The following is a 22,915-nucleotide window of genomic DNA, read 5'->3' as shown; positions in this document are numbered from 1 at the left end:
CACAGAGATGGAAACGGAGACGCCGTCCCCATGTATGCCTTCCCTCAGGACGTGAAGCAGCTCCTGTGCTGTTTGCTCCCGGCCCGTCCGGAGCTGCAGCTCCTCTGTCCTCACCTGACTCCTTTACACATGCCTGCATTTTGGGGGGGAGGTAAGGGAGGGAAGGAGGGGGGTACACTGGAGCAGCCATACTAACTCCACTGCAGCTCTCAGACCTGGTGACGTCATCTGCACCCCCACCCTCCCACCCACCACCTTCACTTCCCCTTGCTCTGCCTGCATCATTACCATTAAATTACACCTGTGCCCATACCTGCACACAAAGATTTAGCAGCCCGGAGCCGGCGTCTATTTGCGTCCTGCAAAGCTTATTAAAGGACTAGACTGCGGCGTGTGTGTGTGTGTGTGTGTGTATAAGAGTGTGTGTGTGCGTGCAAGTGCAAGTGTAAGTGTAAGTGTGTGTGTGTGTGTGGAGGTGTGTGAGCGACTCCCGGGCAGCGGAGGCACAGGAAGCCGTGAGAGTCGAACTGCAGCGCGGGTAGCTCGCTTCCGGCGCCTCGGTATCACCTCAGTGTCGCACCGGTCTCTCTCTCTACCTGTCTCTCTCTCTCTCTCTCGGTCGGTACACCGTGTCGGGTCGAGCCGCCATATCTCCTTCAGTGTGAACGACAAGGCACACCGGCGGGACCATGCTGACGCTGCTGACGGCCATGTATGTGGTGGTGCGGGCGGTTTCCTCGGAGGTGAGTTTTTTTTTCTCCACCTGGCAGGGAGCGTGGGCGAGCTGGCCGCATTTGAACGCCTCATTTCATTTGTAAATTGATCAACATTGCCACTGACGCGCAGCGGGGAGTCTCCTTCACCTGATTATGTCCGTGTCAGTTAGGCCGATCTCATCATCCCGACCTGAAGGGACTGCAGGCGGCGAACCTGGAGCCACAACCAGCCCCGTTTCTACTCGAGGAATTGTTGTTTTTTTTTTGTTTGTTTTTTTTTTCCCGGGAGATTTCAGGTGCAAATGTTTGTCTTTGTTTTTGTTTTGTTTGTTTCCCACACCGGACACGAGCGGAGTGTCAGTGCAGGTTGTGTGTTGTGTGACCCCGTCATCATTAATGCAGTGAGGAGGCTTCAGGCTCCGTGTTCAGAGCCACGGTGTCACCTGGCCGAGCTGCACCGCACCACATCCGGCTGACAGCTTCAAAGTAAAAGTCACAAAGATGCGGTGCAGTGGCCATTGTAGGAAGAAAAAAATTTACAGAGCCGTGGGAGGGGGTAACACTCAAAAAAAGAAAAAAAAAAAAAAAAAGAAAAAAGAAAGAAAGAAAAACTCTGAATTTACAAGTGGTAAATTTACACAAAAAGTGGGATATTCTCTGATATTAAAGCCGTAAATTTTTTAGAAAAAACTCACAAGTTTATGAGAAAAAAAAACTTTTAAAATAAGTCTCAAATTTGTGCGTAAAAGCTCAGAAATTCTCTGAGGTTAAAGTGATAAATTTATGAAGAAAAAATTCACAATTTTACAAGAAAAAAAAAACTCTGAGAAATTCTGAGATTGTAAAGTCAGAAAATTATGAATTATAAAATTCTGAGAAAATAATTTTTTTTCTGGTCACGAAGCCAATAATAACCATGAACCAGTTTCAGCAAAGTGAAGCAATGTGGTTCCTTGACAAAGAAAAAAAAGTATAAATTTAAGCAAGCAAACAAAAAGAGATTCTAATAAAACATGATATTGGGGAAAATAGATTTCATTCATATAAAATCAATATAGATAAAAATGCAACACATTGGTTATTCCTCTTTAAGGAGTTGACATTACAGGTTGACAGTATTATTACTTTTTATTTACTTTTTTTTTTTTTTAGTGTTTATAAGTTTAATAATCTTTATACATTCTGTAAATTCACACCAAAAATGTAACTGAGGTAAGCTTTGTAATGCTGCATTTATGAATGTGAAACTGACCGTATGGAATCAATAAGTTTATGAGATTTATCATGTCTGATTTGTGGTCGTGCCATAGACTTTCAGAGGTTGGGTCATCATTTGTCCCCGACATAGAAATAGAGCTGAGTAGAGTCGGTGTTGTGCCGGGAGGTGGAGCTGCCGCTGAGCCTCCATGTTTCCATCCTTCAGGAATTAATTCAACAACTTTAGTTAAACTTTAGTCGTGACAGAACGAACGCCTGGCCAGGTTCGTAGGTCGCTCACTCTCTGTCACGGCTACAGCAGAGGGGGGAGTTGAACTTAACTCATGAAATGAATTAAAATCATCAGTGTGCTGCTAAAGTTATTTAGAAATAATCAGCTTAAGTTAATCCTGATCACCTGGTGAATAACGTTCTGATGAAGCCACCAGCAGCAGCCTGCCAGGTGAAGTTCACCTGCTCTGAAAAACAAAAGTTTGAATCAAAATCAAGAGCCAAAAGCAACATTTTCAGTTTTCAGAATTATTTTATTCATTATGAAAACACAACATGTTAGCTCAACCAAAGTCGCCTTACACTGATCTGAAACATCCATGCTGGTTTCTATGGTACTAAATTTAAGAAACTACCAGATTAAAGATTAAAAAAAGATTGCTTATAGGAGGAAAGACTGGGATTTTCTTAATTCCTTCAAAGTAATTCACGGCATTTGGATGTTTGGATTCTCCTGGATTTTCCTGCGTTGATCTGGAATTCCATATGTGGGCAAAAGTTTGTACATCTGACTTTTAAGGTTTTTGTTGGATGTGCCATTTATACACATTCATACAGTGCAGACACCCAGTGTCACTTTATCACCTCCACCTGTCTAGTCTAAAGCAGTTCAGGTCAACAGCTCTGCCATAAATTCTACATTTTAACAAAGTTTGTAATGTTCAGTTTTTGTGTAAAATAAATTTTGTGTTTGTTATTGAGGTTGTAGTTTGCAGACGTCTGGTACTAGACTGCATTATACTGAGAGGGGTTTCTCATTTTTTGTCCTCACCTATTTATTATGTACATGAGTGGGGCAGAATATTGGAAACTGCAGTCCAGTCCAACAGCAGCACTAACTATGAGCTCATTGTCAAACACAGAAGTGAATGAACTCCTCTATTACTGTAACAACAAGAAAAGCTGAGCATTATAGGCAGCAGGGAAGGAAACTTTACAGCACAACAGTTGGATTGGATTAGATTAGATTATACAGGTGGATCTAATGAAGTGGACACTGAGTGTATATAAAATGCTCACATCAGCCTTTTGCAGTCTGGGACTCCTGTCAGCTCCAGTGTTTCCCATGTGGCGGACTGAGCTGTGTATCAGCGCAGGCAGCCAGCGCTGAGGCCAAGCTGGCAGTAAAAATAGAAATGATCAGTTATATCACACTAATAGAGTCAAAACTGCCTTCACAGCAAGAACTTAAAATGATCAAATCCAAAGTAGGGCAAGAAAAATACTGAATAAAAGTGAAGACACTGCAGGTGGTGTTATAACGGTGTTTCTGTGCTAAGGTCGCAGGAGCTCCTTTTGGTTTCTTCTTAAAAATATATCTTTTAGATCTGTGTCTATATGTGTGTATTGTAGAAACAGCTGGATGGTGTTTGAGATGGTTCGGTTCTGTGGTGGAAAAATAAAGAATGTATGTTATTAAAATGTTAATTAAAGACGATAGAGGAGCAATGCGTTTAAGAAAGCAAAATAAATATATCTATGATGAATCTACAGAACATTAAAATAAATTTGAACCACATTCCCATTCATGTAAGCCGTTACAAGACCCTTCCTAAGATTTTTCCCCCAAAACGTTGCTGCATTGTAGAACTTTTATGTAGGTCTTTTATTTTGAAGGCGGATTTATCGACATCCGGTGCTGCCACGCGTGTTTTCCCGCGAATTTGACGTGTTTCCCGCCTTTGCGGCGCGAGCACCGCGGACAGCTCCCGCCTCGGCCGCTCAGCACGCGCCGACTCCAGGCCCGTTTTTAGCTACCGGTCCGTTACATAACCGGAATTAAAACACCGGAACACACACACACACACACACACACACACACACACACACACACACACACACACACACACACACACACACACACACACACACAGTGACAGATGGAGGGCTGCGCGGTGTGAGGTTTCAACAAAAGCCTCACACCTCCTCACTCCAGCCAATCACATTCCTCCGCACTGGAAATATTTAAATATAATAAAATATTAATGTATCCATAAATTAAAATCTATCTGCTTCCTTCTCTTTGTCGCTCTCCCGGTAACGCTGCTGTAAAATGGCCTCACTCCTCTCAGTTAACCCTCTGAAGCCTGAGCAACTTTACCTGATTTCTGTCAAAAAAATCTGATTTTTTCTTTTTTTTTTTTTTAATTGAAGTTAAACGACTAGAAGATCAACATCAAATCACCCCGAAAAGCAGGAAACAAACTAACAACAAAATTACAAAAAAAAAAGAAAAAGAAAAAAAGAAAAATCTACAAAACTTATACAAAATGTATTCACACAAACCACCACATTACCAAAGAAAGAGAAGAAAATTAAAACAAAAAATGAGTGAATAAATAAATAAATATTACTATTTAAAAGCGGGCAAACGTTTAATGTAATTAGAAATCTGTGTCAGTGGGATTAGATAATCTCACTTGAATCCAACACACGTCGACTTGAAATTTCTTGAATCAAGTGTCGTTTTCTTGATCCAGTGGCTGATCTGCCTCATTCTGTCGTGTTTCTACATATTTATACTGGTTCCCAGAATAATCTCTGAAACTGCACTGGAGACCAGTGGGCTTATCTCATCCAGTGGTCAGATTTTTTTTTACTTTGTTGGAAGAAAAACCAGATTAGAGCTGTGAGGACGAGACTGAATGACTTGTTTCTGTGTTGCTGAACAAACTGACTCAAAGGTGAAAGTGATCAGATCAGACGGCTGTGTGTATGTGTGTGTGTGTGTGTGTGTGTGTGTGTGTGTGTGTGTGTGTGTGCCAGCTGCACAGATTAAGTGGCTGAGCTGCTTCCTGTAGACTGCAGGGTGAACTTGACCTCAGGTGACCTCTGACCTCTGACACTGAAAACAGCGTCCTCATGTTTCCCCTGTCAGCAGAGTAGTACTCCTGTAGTACTCCTGTAGTATACCTGCTGTATTCCTGTAGCATTCCTGCAGTATTCTTGTTGTATCCCTGTAGTATTCCGTACTATCCCTGTAGTATCCCTGTAGTATCCTAGTTGTATACCTTAGTAATCCTATAGAATTCCTGTAGTATCCATGTCGTATTGTTGTAGTATTCCTGTAGTATTCCTGTCGTATCCCTGCAGTATCCCTGTAGTATTCTGTAGTATCCCTGTAGTATGCCATAGTATTCCTATATTATACCGTAGTATTCCTGTAGTATCCTGTAGTATCCCTGTAGTATGCCATAGTATTCCTATATTATACCTGCAGTATCCCTGTAGTATCCTGTAGTATCCCTGTAGTATGCCATAGTAATCCTATATTATACCTGTAGTATTCCTGTAGTATTCTGAGGAGGACTCTGTGAGTTTTGCCTGTTTGCAGTACTGCAGTATTTTCTCAGTGTGTGTGTGCTGTGTGTTTTAATGTAAGCTGTGAAATCTGCTGCTACATTATCACTGGACTTTCTGACAGTAATAATGATAAGAAGAAGAATTTGATTTGATTCATTTGATTGTTATTGAGACAAAATGCACCTCACCGTCCTGCTCTTACTGAAAACACAATCCAGATTAAAACACGGCGTCAGGTTTGCAGGGCGTCCACTTTCACCGATTCATAAAAACAAATAATTTGACTTGTAGCTGCTTAAATTCCCTTTTGATATTTGCAGAGCGTTAAAATGTTTCATATATTAATAAACTCATGAGGGAGGCTCAGGGGGGCGGCGACAGCCTGCAGCATGTAAACAAACTCACTTTAATAATAAATGTGATGAATGATAAGAATGATAGGATGGCTATTACAAAGTTGGATATTTTGAGGGGATAATATCCCTCAAAAACATGTTTATAGACAGCTTACAAAATATTTATTAACTATGAAACAAAGTGTTATGAAATATCTGCTCCATCTAAGCAGTGTCTGGAGATGTTTAACAAACAATTTCTTGAAGCTTTACAAATCAACTGAGAATAATTTAGAAATGCATAATACAGTATATAAAATGTTATAATGTGTGCAACAATAAACTGCTAATAAATAGTCCATATAGTAAATCGTGCACTGTGTAACAAGTAAACATTATTTATCATTTCATTGTTTGTTAATTGAAAATAATGAACTAAAGTTTAATTAACTATCATTTTACCATTTACTATTGACGGTTATTATAAAGTTTTACACACAAACTCTTGTATTTTGTTCCAGTCAATGAGAGCAGCAGGTTTTTTTTCTTGACAAAGGTCAGGCCATGCAGAACATGGAACAGAAAGCAAAACTAATTGCCAGCATTATTTTGCAAAACCAAAGCACATCACAGCGTGTTGTGTTTTTGTGGACAGAAACAACAAAGTCATGAGGGAGTCAGGTTGGATTTTCCAGCCTGAGACTCTCCCAGAGGCAGAAGTAACTAATTACATTTATGCTCATGTTACTGTAATTCAGTAGCTTTATTTGTGTACTTGTACTTTTTGGAGTATTTTTTAAGTCAGTAATTAGCCTTTTCCTTCAGTGTATTTTTGCTTGAGTTCTGTCCTTCACTACATTTTAAATCAGATCCATTACAGAGAGCAAATGATTAATGACAGACTGTGGAACCTTTTGCAATAAAAGCGGAGTCAGCAAAGATGAGAAGAGGAACCTGCTTCTACTTTGTTGCTTCTACTTCTTGTTATTTTCCAAATTTCACAATAAAAGCTGCACAATGGAAAAACTGCAGCAAGGACCATTTAGACTCAATTGGCAAAAAAAAAAAAAAAAAGTGTGTGTGTGTGTGTGTGTGTGTGTGTGTGTGTGTTAGAAACTGTTAGAAACTGAGGGATGTTTTTGGTGAGATTTTGGTGAATCTGAACTTTTTTGAAGCATGAAACACAAGTCCAGGTTATGGTGCCGGCTGTAGGGGGCGCTAGATCAAAACATTTCCACTCACTCCCATTGGTTTTAATTTAGGACTGGTTAGCGATCGAGTTACACACACATACACCTTCACCTGGGGGACACACACACACACACACACACACAAACACACACACAAACACACACACACACACACACATCTCTGCAATAGAACCGTTCATGTGATGATTGTAGTGTAATAAGTTTTCTCAATTCAATTCCATTCAAACAACTTTATTAGTCCCTCTAGGGCAGGGGTGTCAAACTCGTGCCATGGAGGGCCAAGAGGCTGCAGGTTTTCATTCCAACCAACAACTCCACCAGGTGATTTCACTGATCACCCTACCTCGAAACAGAGAGGCGGGACTAATCAGTGAAATCACCTGGTGGAGTTGTTGGTTGGAATGAAAACCTGCAGCCTCTTGGCCCTCCATGGCACCAGTTTGACACCCCTGCTCTAGGGGTAATTAGCACGGAGCGGCACGTACATAAAATACATAAATAAAACACAGTGACATACAGACAGCAATAAATTATGCATAACAGCTAAAGTATGAAATAAAGTCTAAATAAATACTACTGTTAAGCAGACTGATGCAAACACCCCCTGCATTATAATAAACTAACAAACATTGAAAGCAGTAAAAACTAAACTAAAACTAAACATTCTTAAAATAGAAAAACTAAACTGAAACGATCACCGTGGAAACTAAATTAAACTGAACTGAACTGATAACAAAAAAAAGATGAAAAACGAAATAAAAATACAAAACTAATGGGAAAATGCAGATTAACGAGCAGAGGCAGCGTGTCAGCCTGCGGCGCTGCAGTTCCGCCGTCGGCCAGCAGGTGGCAGCACAGAGCGCAGGGCCGCCGGGCTGAACTGACTGAAACGAGCCGGATTCAGGATTCACTGCCATATTTGGCGAACGTGGGCGCGCTCACGACGCACACGGAGCGGTGCTTGCTGGGAGAATGTGTTCCTCCCGTTGACTCGGCGGGGTTCAAACGCCTCGAAGGTGGACCAGAAGAAGACTACAAGTCCCGTTTCCCGCGCGGCCGCCTGTCACGCACCGCATGACTTTTCAACACAAGCATAGAGGTGACCGTGACCCTCCGTCTAGTCCGAGCAGGGAGAACAGGCTGTGAACATCAAACGCACCCAACGCCGCTAGAGAAATGGTAAGGCGGAGGCTCCCCTGCTGCCTGTCCGACACTCAAGATGCACTTTATTTTATTTTCCTTTTACTGAGCATGACGCGGCTAATGCATTATTCTTAATTCGTCTTGTTTGAGAAAATTGATGTTAGTGTGCTAAATGGCGCCGCGTGGCGTTGACATTGACAAGAGGAAGAGAGCAGCATCATTGGTGTTTTTTTTTTTAATCTCAGTTTATATGTGCATTCTTATCAGCGTGGTTCAGCTGAGGTTTTTTGCAGCCTGCATTGTGAATAATTGAAGAGCCCAGGGCAGGGCTGGCATACGCAGTTTGCAGTTTGTTGCGCAGTTACTGCACGGATGTGAGAGATGTGTAGGTTTCTTATTTACCTGGGGGGAAAAAGAAAAGCCGAGACTGACACGACACGCAGTCGGAAATCATATTTTCTGCTGTGTGTTTGCATTGATTTCCGCTTGCTAGAACCCAGTTTGCCTCCATTTTAACCGCGACGCTGTGGCGCGGCGTCCCAGTTACATCATCGCCTATTTCCCTTTATTTGATCGGGATAGCCAATCATGATCGGAGCTGCATCGGCGTGGAACCTCATTCAAAAATATGTTAATTTACTGTCTTCTTGCGCATCGGCTCTAGTAGAGCCTCCTTAAAATGTGAGTGAAGAGCTTTGACGAGTCATTTTGAGACGATCTTAAATTCGGCGTATGAATAAAACACTAAGCATGACCTTTTCCCCGTCAAATGTCAACTTTAATAGTTCACTTCAGCATCCCGAAAAGCAGCGAACTCAATTTAAAGCTGAAATTTATTGATAAAACGCACTGCTTTCTGGATTACATCTGCGCCGAATTATACGGCGGCGTCTAAAAATTAAGACTCATCCTTGAATTATGACTAATCTTGTGTTTTTCTTTGCTAAAATGCGAGGCCTCTTTCATTTGAGTTTTTTTGTGAATGGAGTTTGGCGGGGCAATCACTCCTCTGCAAGCGCTGGAGTTTGACAGGAGCAGCGCCACTGTTTAAAAACGCTTGCAGCATCACTTTGGGGATTCAGCATCTTAAAAATAGACCTCATGATGTGCAGAAATGCAAAGTGAATTATTATGCAGTTCACATCAACAATGCTGCTTAGTGCCGCTTCACTTCCTGCCTCCTATCTAGGTCACAGGGGTCTCATTGTTTCCTTTTTTTTTTTAATCTGATTGAGGACTCTTCTTTGTTTTGTCTGATTGTCTTTCCAGGCCGAACCAATCCGTGTTCTGGTGACCGGCGCCGCTGGCCAGATCGCCTACTCCCTGCTGTACAGCATCGCCAAGGGAGATGTGTTTGGTAAAGACCAGGTAAGAGTCAGCCTGCACGCCGGTTACATAAGCAGCAGCCGAGCCTGCATCCCATTCCTTGTAAATCAGCTTTGGTCCACAGCGCAGACAGCTGGGTGTTGCCCCATGTAGGTTATGGCTGTTATATAAGAATAAGTGAATGATGTCCCTTCTGACACGGTGGGGCCTTCGTCTGTTTAGAGCCGTGACCGGTGATGTGGTGAAGGGTAACCGAACTCCAGCTGGGATCATTTATGACACAAACAAAAACCAGCAGAGACAATGATCAAGCGTGTTTCCAGAAAAACATCATCCTCATATAACCCACATTAGTTTGATATTACCTACCATGAAGTGTACTTTGAATTTACTGCATTTTATTCAGATTTGAGGTGAATAAACTCTGTTCTCGGGCTGCAACTAACAATCCTATCCATTAACATCCCTCGTGTGGATTGTTTTTTCACTTAAACAGTTAATAATTTTGTCTTACGTGGCGGCAGTAAAGCCAAAGTCTGATGGGAAGTGATCAGAGCTCAAAGTGACGTCTTCAAATGGTTTCTTTAGTCTGACCAGCAACCAAAAAAACCCAAAGTATTAATTTTTTATAATCCTGTTAGCAGAGAAAAGGGAGACAATCTTGGCGAACAGCTCAGCTCTAATAAAATAAAACCTGGAAACAGTGGATATGAAAAGAGAAAAGGACGACGGTCTCAGTGATCTTGGAGATCTTGGTGAAGCTGCAGGCAGATGATGTTTGGTGTTTTCACTTGATAAATAATTAAAACATCAGTTAGTGAGCAGAAATCCTGATCGATAGGTTTCCGTTGCTCTGAGTAGGGCTGGGCAAAATCAAATATCACATTATGTTTGACCAAATCCCTCAACATCAATATTGTGAAGATGATTATTGGTGCTTTCACTAAATATCTATCCTAGTGGGATTTTGATAAATGCCTAGAGCAGAATTAGAATCAGAATCCGAAATACTTTATTGATCCCTGATGGGAAACTGGGTCAGTTGCAGTTGCTCAAGTTCAAATCAGATTTTAAGAAATAGAAAAAGAAATCAGAAATATAAAAATATGTGCCCTAAGAAATTTGTCAAAGTGTGTGCATTATGTATAAATATGTCCAGTAATCCTATAGGATAGTGCAATACTAATAATAATAGAATATGTAAGTGGGTTATAATAAATAGTAGAATGGCTGGAGCAGACTGACTTCAGAAAACATCAGATCACATTATTATGATATCAAAAATCCCAGATGATATCTAATCTCATATCACAGTATTGATTTAATATTGATTTATTGCCCAGCCTTAGTTCTCAGGATAAAAATGTCTGTTTAGGTGGGATGAGCTTCCATCATATGTCGTCTTTTAGATTTCATGTTACCTTGACATTTCTCATGAAACAAGTGCTTGAAAGTCACTGGAAAGCCCTTGACGAGCTCCTCCATGTGCTTTATCGGACTTCCTGGTGGATAAAAGTTGGTTGTAGCTGATTGGTTGACTCCCTGCTTGCCTGTCTTGTCTCCAGCCAATCATCTTGGTGCTGCTGGACATCCCGCCCATGCTGCCGGTGCTGGACGGAGTCGTCATGGAGCTCCAGGACTGCGCCCTGCCGCTGCTGAGGGGTGAGGGAGAGACGCTGTGTGTGTGTGTGTGTGTGTGTGTGTGTGTGTGTGTGTGTGTGTGTGTGTATGACAGGGTTGCATTGAGACATCAGGCCGTTCCTTGTCTTTCAATCAAATGCCAGAATTTACTGATCGTCTCCCATTCCTGTAGTTTTTTCTTTATTTTCTCCCTTTTCTCCTCCAAGTTCTCCATCAGGAGGTATTTTCATGTCTCCCAGCTGTTTGGGGGGAAAAACACATCAGTCAGTGTTTCTCGGTGTGGAGACGAAGAGCAGCTGCAGTGGAACCTGCCTCACGTGCTTCATACCGCACTAACACAGCAGGGTTTATTTAAGGCCTTCGATACGGATATTTTTAGCCTGAAGCCGGCAGCGAGGGCTGTCATGATACCAAAAATACAGTAGTCAGTACCAATACTCTTTTCAATACGACAGAAAAAAGAAAAAGAAAAGAAAAAATGCCATTTACTTCAGCATACACTCCTTTTATTAAAATCTGTTGAACATTCAAATATTTAGCCGTCAGCTATTTAAAACAAACTGTAAGTCAACTGTGGTTAAATAGCAGCTTTTTAGATTGTACACAATTTCGACTGCAGTATCCAGCAGAGACATGAGGAAATATGGAAATAACAAGTACGCAAATAGGCTCCCACATAAACTTCAGTGGCACCGTTTGCATATTTTGTTTTGTGAATTTATTATTGTTCCATGAGCATTTGCCTCATAAGTGAGATCCCTCCAGGCCGAGCTCCCGTCTTTCACGTGTGTTTGTCTCTTCTTTAGCGCACACCTGAACAAGCGTAAATTGTGTGTATGCTGCCCCCGTCAGGTCTGGAAGAATACGTTTCTGCCCGCTGAAGGCTAAATCTAAATAAATAATGAATCTAAATAAAAATGTCTGGTGCCCACAGTGCTATAGGAAAATGGTTACTGTTGTGTATTTGGACTATTGGTACCGAAGTATTGGCTCTCGTCCTACCTACTGTCAGAATAGTCCTTTTAACTAGAGAGGTGCAGTTTCTGGGGAAACTGCGTGGGCAAGCTGGAAGAGTGACAGTGGTGCTTGGGAGAGAATCTCCTGAAAGTAGTGGTCAAACAAATGCTTTTTCCTCAATGACAGTAAGTCCGAGCAGAAAATAAAATGTATCATGAGAAAGGTAAGGCTTTTGGCTTTTAAACTGTGTAAAAAAATATTTTTCAACTCCCCAAAATGCTCACCCTAGAGCGAGTTGAAAAAGTGTGTGTTTCTCCTTCTCTCCCCAGATTTTGGGTTCCAGATATAATGGCAGTCTATGGGGGAGAGAGCTGGCACTCCTGCCTCGTTAAGGGTCACCGTTTAAAAAGTTCAAGCGACTTTGCTTTTGTTTTTACATTTTTCAAAGCAAAACTAGTTTCCCTACTACTTTACCTGAATTTATGCATGTGGAGTGAAAATTGTGGCCAGGAGAGCAAGTAAAAGACAAAATTTTTAGACGATTTTCCAGGGCCGCTGCACTCTAGCCGTGATGTCACTCACTCTGGCACTCCGAACATTCCGCCATTAGTGTGTATTGCGACCAAATTTCGGCTTCAAACTGGAATTGCGGAAAAACGGAAAGTCGGAGCGCCTTGAAAATCGTCGCGCCGCTTCTTCTCCACAAGACGCACGTTTTTCGTATTTGGTGCGTGGACGCAAGTCAAAAGCTCTGCGCCTCAGAACCTTGGGAAGTTTTGGCCATTCATTTTGGATGGCCGAAATTTTCCGTAAAATTGGAATTTCGAGAATTCCATGAGTCGGATTCCTTATAAAAGTAATAGCACACTTCTCCCAATCGGGCCGCACATTTTTCCAATTCATTGTGTGGGCCTAAAATGATAGCTGTAGGAGGAGTTACGAGCCAAAAAAAAAAAAAAAAGTACGGAATAAGAAAGAAAGAAAGAACGAAATACTAGGAAGAAGATGAGTGTGCAGCTTGCCCACAGAATATATTGAATATCAACATAATATCATGAACTGTCAGCAGCTTCAGTGCAGAAGTCTCAGTTTCTGCCTCCAGCAGCTCAAACTGTGTCTGAACAATAGTGTGTGTGTTCTGCTCTGTGGCCTGATTGTCTCAAATGCTCCCTGTCTCTGTGTGTGTGTGTGTGTGTGTGTGTGGAGGAAGGAGTGTCTGCAACAAGGCCTCCCATTGGCTGTTTGCTGAGGCACAGTGGGAGCCGGCAGCCAATCAGAGCGGTGGTGGGCCAGCGGTGGTGTTGGGTGGGGGGGCGGTGTTGAGCCTCGGCTGAAGTCCAGGCTGATTGCAGCAGAGTTCATCCCCTTCAGCCAGATACCAAACATCTTATCAACAGCATCTGCAACCCCGGCAGCTTCTTATCTGCCGGATGAACTCACGATGAGACGAGGAGTTAATAAAGAAAGAAACTGAGCGGCTGGAACAGTGATCTGAATATGCAACGACAATAATCATCGTTATCAAAATAATTATCAGAGTGATATCTGTGTGCTTAAGAAGGATCGGCTGATATCGACATGAAATAGACTCTTAATTTCTTGTTTTGATGTACACTGTATGGACATCAAGTCACCTCTAAATCACTGAATTCAGGTGTTTGATTCAGTCCCGTCGCCACAGGTGTATAAACTCCAGCAGCTAGCCATGCAGTCTGCCTTTACACACATTTATGAAAGAATGGCTCGTTCTAAAGAGTCAGGGTTAAATCCTGCCCGTCTGTTCACAGCCTGCAGTTCATTCATCAGTATTTCAAAATCATAACTACTGTATAAGCAGATGTCCTCAGATGATTTCTAACTTCTTTTTTTATTTATTTTACTTTAATTCCAGATGATATTTTGTGAGAGTGTGACGCTGTTGAAAGTGGAAGGTGTCTCATGTTGATGGTTGTCTCTCTCCTCATCAGAGGTCATCCCCACTGACAAGGTGGAGGTGGGCTTCAAGGACCTGGACGCCGCCATCCTGGTGGGCTCGATGCCCAGGAAGGAGGGCATGGAGAGGAAGGACCTGCTGAAGGCCAACGTGGCCATCTTCAAGACGCAGGGCGCCGCGCTGGAGAAGTACGCCAAGAAGACCGTCAAGGTGAGCGACTTTCACTCCGAGTGCCATGTTAGCTAATAAGATCATTCATTAACACAAATAACGAAACTGCCAACCTCTGAATCCACTGAACCATCGAGCAAATCCAAAAGCTGCTGGAGGAGTTTGAAGGCTTCCTGTTACAAGAATAAAGGTCCAAACCAGCAGCCTGGTTTCATTTTTACCGTCTGATGGACGACCTGATGGGGGCGCCACCACTGCACCACATGACTCAGCCTGGATTATATTTATATTTCCAGCAGATTAGATATAATTTAATTTTCGGTCTGTTTTACACACCAGAGGTTTGTGATCAGCAGTGATGTCCGATACGTTCAGAAAACCGTATCTCCGCCTCTAAAACCAGCAAAAAACATTTCATACACCACATCATCACGTCACAGCGTCCAAAAGCCCAGACCAGACCGAGTCTTATGTCACAGTATTGATCTCATATTGATCTTGTATTGGTATGTGCGCACGTGGAGTCCTGCTGAGTTCACATGTTGCAGATCAGTGAAGGAATGAACGGCCTCCAGAGCTCAGGGATCAAAGTGTCTCGCTGCTGCACGCCGTGTGGAGTTTAAAGTATGCAATGTGCAGCATGTCCACACACACACACACACACACACACACACACATACATATTAGTGCGTCATGAGGGCCTCTAATGACCAAAGTCCCTCGGTGTGACGAAAGGCTCCTCTGCTCTGAGCTGAAGGTCAGAGCTCTGGCCTGCAGGCGAAGCGTCTCCCCTCCCGCCGAGGCCGTTTGTCGGCGCTCATATGACGCCTCAGCTCAGCTTAAAGGGTCAATGCCACCAAAATTACACACTCATATCACATATTCCCACGTCAGAAATCAGGGCAATGGTACCACGGTCTGTGAACAGTGTCATGAAGCTTCAAAATGTGCAGCGTCTGCAAGGAGAGATCACATTTCCCAGCAGTTTATGGGCTTTTTTTTTTTTCCAATTTGATTTTATTTTTTCTACTGGTGTGATTCTGTTGGAAATGCAGACAGGAGGGACAAACGTGAAAGAGAAATGATGAGTGACTTTGGTTAAAATCTATCAGAGATAATGGAGGGGGGTCCTGCTGGTCTTTTTGAATTTAATTATTTTATTTGGAAATATTAACAGGCACACAATACGGTGATGATATAGTTATTATTTTTTTACAGCATAGAGCAAAGCCCCACCTCGTGGATCAGAGAAAAAAACTAAACAATGAGAAAAAAAACTGTATACAGGCATGTGCATATCCACACACACACACACACACACACACGCATATATGTGGTCTGCTGGTCTTTTTTAAGCGTCTTAAACACAACGTCATGCTCTGTATGTGATGTAATAGCAGCTCCTAAAGGTCATTAGCCAGGCTTTATCTGAGTTAAAGAGGCTTGAATTTCAACAAGAACATTTCATCTGGTTTCCACAATGGATCTATTTCTGTTCCTCTGCCGTTCTGAAGCTCTGATCCTGCAGAAAATAATCCTGCCTTCACTCCGACCTGCAGACAGAAACGCCTCAGGGCTCAGGTTGTGTGGTTTGATGGATCTGGTTAATAACTCGTCGTGTTCCTGATTTGTCTAAAAACGTGTTAAATTGTGGTGCAGTTTGTCTTTGTGGCAGCTGCAGACATGCCGTGACAGAGAGGAGTGTGTTTTTATTTTTTATTTTTGAAAGCTCGGATGTTTGAGGCGTTTTCCCTTGTGCTCCTCTCAGGTTCTGGTTGTGGGAAACCCGGCCAACACCAACTGTCTGATCGCCGCCAAGTCGGCCCCTTCCATCCCCAAGGAGAACTTCTCCTGCCTGACCCGTCTGGACCACAACCGAGCCTCATCCCAGGTCCTCACACACACACACACACACACACACACTGTGTCTCTATCTCTGTGGATGTAGTTTGACTGTTAAACACCAATAACCAATATTTAGGGCCGATATTCATTTTGTAATAAATGTGAAAATTGCTGTTTCAAAATTCCAGTTTTAGACACAACAACACACACAAAAAAAATGAATTAACAAATGTTTCATTAAGATTGCTTAAAAAAATTGTGGTAAAACAATAACAAAAAACAGAAAATTACCACCAAAAAAAAAAATCACATGTAATTAAAAAAGAAAATGAGTTTATAATTATATTTTAAAAAATTAAAATTGATATTAAAAATTGAGATTGGCTCTGAAAAAATGGTATCTCTACATCCCTATTAGATGTACTAGAAAAGAGGTTTATTATATAAATAAGGTGAATATAAAATGTAAATATAACGTTAAAAACAATAAAATATTTGTTTTGCTTAAAGTTGAATTAACTTAAGTTGATACTAGTGGCTGTTTGCCTTTATGTTTGTTTTTTTCCCCCAGTGCCTGTAGCTGTGCACATATGACATCACTCAAAACATCCAGATACATGATGTTTTAATGCTTCAACCCAAAAATAAAACCAAAACATGGAATCGTGTCACATTTACTCTGAACTGACTCTCACACACTTCCTGCTGCTGTTGCTGTGTGCGGCCTGCAGGTGGCGATGCGCTGCGGCGTTCCTGCCAACAACGTGAAGAACGTGATCATCTGGGGCAACCACTCGTCCACCCAGTACCCCGACGTGCACCACGCTAAGGTCAACGTGCACGGCAGCGAGATGGCGGCGTACGACGCCGTGAAGGATGATGCCTGGCTCAAAGGAGACTTCATCTCCGTGAGAAGATTTTTTTTTTTTTTTATTGATTTATTTATTTTTCTCCTTAAGCAAACTGAGGATACACTGTGGTGATAATACTAATGAAAATACTGTTAATTCTACTATTACTAGTTCTTATATTAATAATAATAATAATAGTAATGATAATTATGCATTTGTAGCTCAAAGTGCCACACACAAAATATTAAAAATGCTCATAGAGCTTTACAATTAAAAACAAACAAAACAAAGTTAATTATGGGTAATTAAACTAAACAGTAAGAGTGACAGGGCAGAACATCGTTATAGAAGGACAAAAATATATCCAAGATAATCCAAGTTAATCCAAGATTTTAGATTGATCTGACCTTTATTTGACCATCCAGGTCACTTAAAGGCACATTCCTTGATTTTCGCTCAGAGGCAGATGTTACAAAAATGTTGTTGTTTTGGTTTTGAACTGGAGAATCGGCGTCCGTCTGGGTTGGATGTCGGTTCCTTCCTCATTTACAGTCCAAATGGTCCTCACTGCAGTTTGTCATGGTGCAGCTTTTATTGTGAAATTTGGAAAATGACAAAAAGCAGAAGCAACAAAGTAGAAGCAGGTCCTTCTCCTCATCTTTGCTGACTGAGCTTTTATTGTGAAAGGTTCCACAGTCTGTCACTGATCATTTGTTCTCTGAGATGGATCTGATTTAAAATGAAGTGAAAACTCAAGCAGAAATGGGCTGAAGGAAAAGTAAAAATTACTGACTTTAAAGAAAATACTCAAAAAGGAACAAGTTACCGTGACATGAGGGAATGTAATCAGTTGCAATCAATCTTGAATCTCTCTGCTCACAGTTTGTCCAGTGCCTCAGCGTTGAGATGAAGGATCCAGTTTGTTTTTCAAATTTTTTGGGAGGAAACATTTTATTGTTTTAACGCTCTGTCTCGTCCTGCAGACGGTGCAGCAGCGTGGCGCCGCCGTCATCAAGGCCAGGAAGCTGTCAAGCGCCATGTCGGCCGCCAAGGCCATCTGCGACCACATGAGGGACATCTGGTTCGGCACCAAAGAGGTCAGTCTGCCCACAGCCTCACGTTTCTCCGCTCCGCTCACACATCCCACCGTTACCGGAACAGGTTACGGAACGTGACACATTTAAAAAGCTGGCAGAGAAAACGAAGAAACAACCACAGAAAGAAATTCAGGCCACGCTGAAATGCATGAAACCAGAGGTCTCCACGGGTCCAAAAATCCATGCTGGAACCCAAAAACACCTGGAACTGAACCAGTCAACCAAAACCTTGTATCTCCATAAAATCAACTCTTCAGAAACTTGACGACTGTTCATTTTTCAGTTTATGTAATTATTTTTGTAAAGATTTCATAACCCCAAAGGCTTGTAGAACTTTCTGAGCCAACAGAGGAGCATGGAAATAGTCAAATTAAACTAAAATGTGAAAATCACCAAAATTGGAGATACAAGGTTTTGACCAGACAGAGACTGTTTGCCATGGCTGCTAGTATTATAATATTAAAAAGACGGGATCTGCATGCAGGTCCCGGGGCGGGTCTCGGTCTCGGTCCAAGGCTTCAGGTGGACCCCTGAAGATTTGCCGAAACAAAAACCTAAATCTTCATTAAATCGTTGTACATGTCGCCTCATTTCTAAAACACCGAGCAGGGATTTGCTTTTAGACAATGTACATAACATAACATAATGCACTGTGTGTGTTGCTTTTGCATTTCAGTGTGGTGTGAATTTCTCCTCATACAGATGACACTAAAACATCACATGATGCGTTCAAGTCAGTCGCTTGTTTAAAATAAATAATTAAATAAAAGGCATACGTAGACATTTGGACTCTCACGGTTTGACTGATGTAGCTGTTTGAAGTCCAACAGCGTTATTTCTGTACATTTCTGTTCTCAGAAACATCAGTCAAAAGGAACCTGATTAAATGTGTAAACTGGACGACACTGGTTTTAAAAAGTTTTTTAAAAAGCAGGCATATCTGCCTCTCTGTGTCCTGCAGGGCGAGTTCATCTCCATGGGCATTTACGCTGCTGGGAACTCCTACGGCATCCCAGAGGATCTCATCTACTCCTTCCCTGTCCAGATCAAGGTGAGAAACCTCCAGAAAAACGGTCAGGTAAAAGGTGTAGAGGACATACCAAGATATAACACATTCCAACAAAACACATTTCCATGACGAGCCGCACAAGAGGCCAAGTGAAAATCTTTCCTTCTGAGGAAAAGTTGCAGGGTTTTCACACAAAATATTAAAAGGGATGGGATCCACTCGTGTGCTTTGGCTGCATCCTGGATCAGCAGCTGCTCACGACCTCCCAGTGGATTCTGCAGCTTTAGCCTGATAAACATTTACAGACCGACAAACAGGCGTCTGGGCCGTGAGGACGAAAAACAGACCAGAGTTTTGTTGGGTTTTAACCTTTAGATTTATGAGTGAGTTTATGAAAAGCAAATGCCCAATTCTCGTCTCTCACATCAAATCAGTCTAATAGTGACCTGCAGATTAATTTAATAACACCATCCATGTTCCCCAAGATCAAGATCCAGATTAACTTTATTGTCTCACAAGGTGGAAAGTTCGTCATGGGCTCTTCACCCAGACTACAGCCAATCAGCATCATACATTCAACATCAAATGTGAAACAATGACACTCAGTTGTAATAAATATTTTAAAAGATTCTAAAACAGGTAAATAAAATAAAATCAGGTGCTCAGTGCCGGTGCAAAGGTGCCTCCAAGCTGATTTGCCACTATTGAAGAGCTTAATAGACACAGGGATAAATGAGTTTTTCAACCGCTTCAGTCTACAACGAGGAACTCATATATGCGATAGATAAGCATCGCCTTGAGGGAATTTCTTCAGGCATCCTCTTGGACTCAGGGATGAACTGATTACATTTTGATGCTCAGAGGTCAAAGTTCAAGGTCACTGTGACCTCACAAAACACATTTTTTTCTGGGCCATCACTCAAGGCTTCAAATGCAAATTACGACAAAGTTTCACACAAATGCCCTAACGGGATAAAATGATGATGTTGTGACCTTTTTTTTTTAATGTCCAAAAGGTCAAAGGTTAGCTTCACTGTAACATAATAATGTGCTGCTCTGTTTCGTCTGTATCCGTAAGCTCCCTGAAAACAGCACAAATCTGGACGAAATGAAAACGGTTTGATTTCTAAAGTTTTCCTACAGGCCGTGAGGGAGCTGGGAAGCAAGACGAGGCGTTTGGGAGTTGATTTATGTTCTTTTTTTTTTCCCCTTCTCTCTTGGTTGCAGGCCAAAACAAACAGATTAAATTAAAACCCACAGCTTTTAACTTTGTCTAACGTTATACAAAGATCCTGCTGCAGCCTCGGTCTGCGCCGCAAGCTACAACACTTCTCATTTTATTAATTAGTGAAATTATGAAAGATGATGGTACAAACTTGAGATGATACACACAGTTAACTAGGATTTTGCAGTCAGTCCCATTAATTTTTAACCAGATAATGCATGTTTGCTGTTTCTCGAACTCCTATCAGAACCACTTCGCAGCTTCATGACTGCACTTTTGTGTAGTTTGTGCAGTAACAACCCGTTTTCCAAACACTAGTGACCAAAAAACTTCAGGATCCTGAACTGAACTCAATAAAACCAAAAGACTTGCTTCCAATAAACAGATTTGCTGAATCTAGTAGGTCAGCTTTCCACTTGATTAAACTTAAAATGTCCATATGAAGCTCAAATGTTCTTGGGAAGCTCAAATCCTTTATATCAAAAAACACAGGGAAAACCCCTCCCTTTAAAAAAAAAAAATGTAAAAATGGAACTGAAAAACAGCAATGCATCACAAAAGGAAAAACGTCCGTCTGGCTCGCAGTTTTTGCTCTAGATTTGCCGTCATTTCAGTTTATTGAAACTTTTCCTTCAGTTTTAGCTTAAATCTGCAAACTAACAAACGGAAAACAAAACAATGTTCTCTCTCTGCTCACTGGTTTATGAATTCAACCTGCCAGTTATATGAATATGCTGATGATGTGGTGTTATTCGCTCTTACGCAGACAGGGGACAAAGTTACTCAGGCTACATATTTATTTATATTTCCTCCATTTTGGTGAGCTTTCTAAGTTGTGTGAAGACGGCGGCCCTCTTTATTAATGAACCTAAGACAAAGGAGCTGGTTGTTAAGAGTCGCCATTATCTTCCACCTGTTCTGATTAATAATCAGCCCGTTGAAGCAGGAGAGGAGGTTTAATATTTAGCAACCTTTTTAATGGCACTTTGACTTTTACAGCTAACACAGAAAACTTCTTTAAGAAGCAACGCAGCGCTTGTATCACATCAGAAAACTGGTTATGAGGAATGCGAGGAAATTTTATAGACTGTTTCCAGAAGTTTTGTTGAAGGTGTTTTAACTGTCTAATATGTGTACGTGGTGCGGCCACCTGGGGTCTAAGAATACAAATAGACTCTCCAGAATTATAAACATGGCCAGTAAAATTGATGGGATTTATATATAATATAAAATGCAGGTGAAATGAAAAGTCGGACAAATGCTGTCTAATCCTGTTCATCCCCTTTTTGAAGAATTCATCAAACTGCCCTCAGGAGGCGCTACAGAGCCGCCGCAGCAAACAAGATCATTTACAAAAAGTCTTTCATACCAAACACTCTGTTAAACTGGTAAACGCTGTTCACACTGGAACAGTGTCCCTTACAGCTGCCTGCACTCTGCAGGTGGTGTTTTTATAATTTAATAATGTTGTGATTTACTGTGAAGTGTTTTAACTTGTAAAGCTGAAGGCAGATTTCCACGTCTCTGCACAATAAAGCTTCCATTTTATTTTTCAACGTTACATTTTATTATTTACAATCTTACCTTATCTCGTCTCACACTCCGTCCCAAACAGTCCCCTGTTGTCTAGCCCCGCCCCCTCACAGGATCCACCAATGGGCTGTTGGCACGACCTTTACTGAGCGTGACGGTCCAGAAACACGAGGCCGATCTGACCCTGCAGGGCTTTAACACTTTAGTTCAACCATTTGAACTAAGCTTTCACGCTGGTGTTAATGCCACAAGTGGGAGTCGAACCCTCGACCCTGCTGATATCAGGGCGCCCCACTCTGACCCCTGACCTCTGACCTTTGACTTCTCTGCCGCCACAGAACAAGAGCTGGAAAGTGATGGACGGCCTCGCCATCAACGACTTCTCCCGGGCCAAGATGGACGCCACCGCGGCCGAGCTGGTGGAGGAGAGAGACACGGCGATGGCCTTCCTGTCTCAGTGACTGACGCCCCCCACTGGCCAGCAGCCGCCACAGCACCTAGATGCCCCCGACGCTCCCAGCTCGCGGCTCTGACCTCCAACTCTCCAACCTGATTATCATCCTCCTACCACGTCTGTGTGTCACCTCTCTCTGTCTGTCCGTCTCTGTGTGTGTGTGTGTGTGTGTGTGTGTGTGTGTGTGTGTGTGTGTGTGTGTGTGTGTGTGTGTAAACGTGTGTGTGTATGTGCGTATGTATGTGTGTGTGGGGCTCGGCCTCTTCTTCAGGTTTTTAGAAAAAACCTGTTTATTGACCACAACCTGGCCTTGGCCTGAAGACACGAGAGAATGTCTGTGTTGGTAGATGATAACGCACACTAGCTGTCCAGAAACTGTAACGGAACATGTTCTAACAATAAACAACAAAGAAACCGATAACCGATCAATACTGACTGGTTACTGACTCGTGCCTCTGGGATGGGATTCAGTGTTTTAATTTATCCAAGATGAACTGACAGCCTTGTGTTAAAATCAGTTTATTTGGTTCCATATGAAGTTATTCCCGAATCCTTCTGGTGGGGTTGAGATCATTCACAAAACATCCTAATCTGTTTGTTTTTTTTTTAATAATCTAATCTTCAGATTCAGGATAATCCAAATCCAGTTGCTGTGAATCTATCTAATCTATCTACTG

At 42.0% G+C, this 22,915-nt stretch overlaps 1 protein-coding gene across 2 annotated transcripts; it reads left to right on the top strand.

Annotated features, from left to right (window-relative positions):
- The first annotated feature begins 437 nt into the window (after nt 1-437).
- LOC115359372 (malate dehydrogenase, cytoplasmic-like) lies at nt 438-22,667 on the top strand. Of its 2 annotated transcripts, none has more exons than XM_030051812.1 (9): nt 438-743; nt 9,466-9,564; nt 11,088-11,184; nt 14,088-14,263; nt 15,993-16,115; nt 16,801-16,977; nt 17,904-18,017; nt 18,979-19,068; nt 22,123-22,667. In XM_030051812.1, the coding sequence occupies exons 1-9, from the start codon at nt 690-692 to the stop codon at nt 22,243-22,245; spliced, it is 1,053 nt and encodes a 350-aa protein (XP_029907672.1). In that variant the 5' UTR covers nt 438-689; the 3' UTR covers nt 22,246-22,667. The 2 variants fall into 2 exon arrangements, with proteins under 2 accessions (XP_029907672.1, XP_029907680.1); XM_030051820.1 differs by lacking the exon at nt 438-743 and adding an exon at nt 8,085-8,232.
- The last annotated feature ends 248 nt before the right edge of the window (nt 22,668-22,915 follow it).

This window comes from Myripristis murdjan, chromosome 1, assembly GCF_902150065.1.
Source record: "Myripristis murdjan chromosome 1, fMyrMur1.1, whole genome shotgun sequence".
NCBI lineage: Eukaryota > Metazoa > Chordata > Actinopteri > Holocentriformes > Holocentridae > Myripristis > Myripristis murdjan.
This window is presented reverse-complemented; position numbering and strand designations above follow the sequence as displayed.

Excerpts from the sequence above, each read along its gene's own strand:
- LOC115359372 (XM_030051812.1), top strand. The coding sequence starts at position 690 with ATGCTGACGCTGCTGACGGCCATGTATGTGGTGGTGCGGGCGGTTTCC. Across the intron at positions 744-9,465 it reads TGCGGGCGGTTTCCTCGGAG|GCCGAACCAATCCGTGTTCT; the intron begins GTGAGTTTTTTT and ends TTGTCTTTCCAG. Across the intron at positions 16,978-17,903 it reads TCAAAGGAGACTTCATCTCC|ACGGTGCAGCAGCGTGGCGC; the intron begins GTGAGAAGATTT and ends CTCGTCCTGCAG.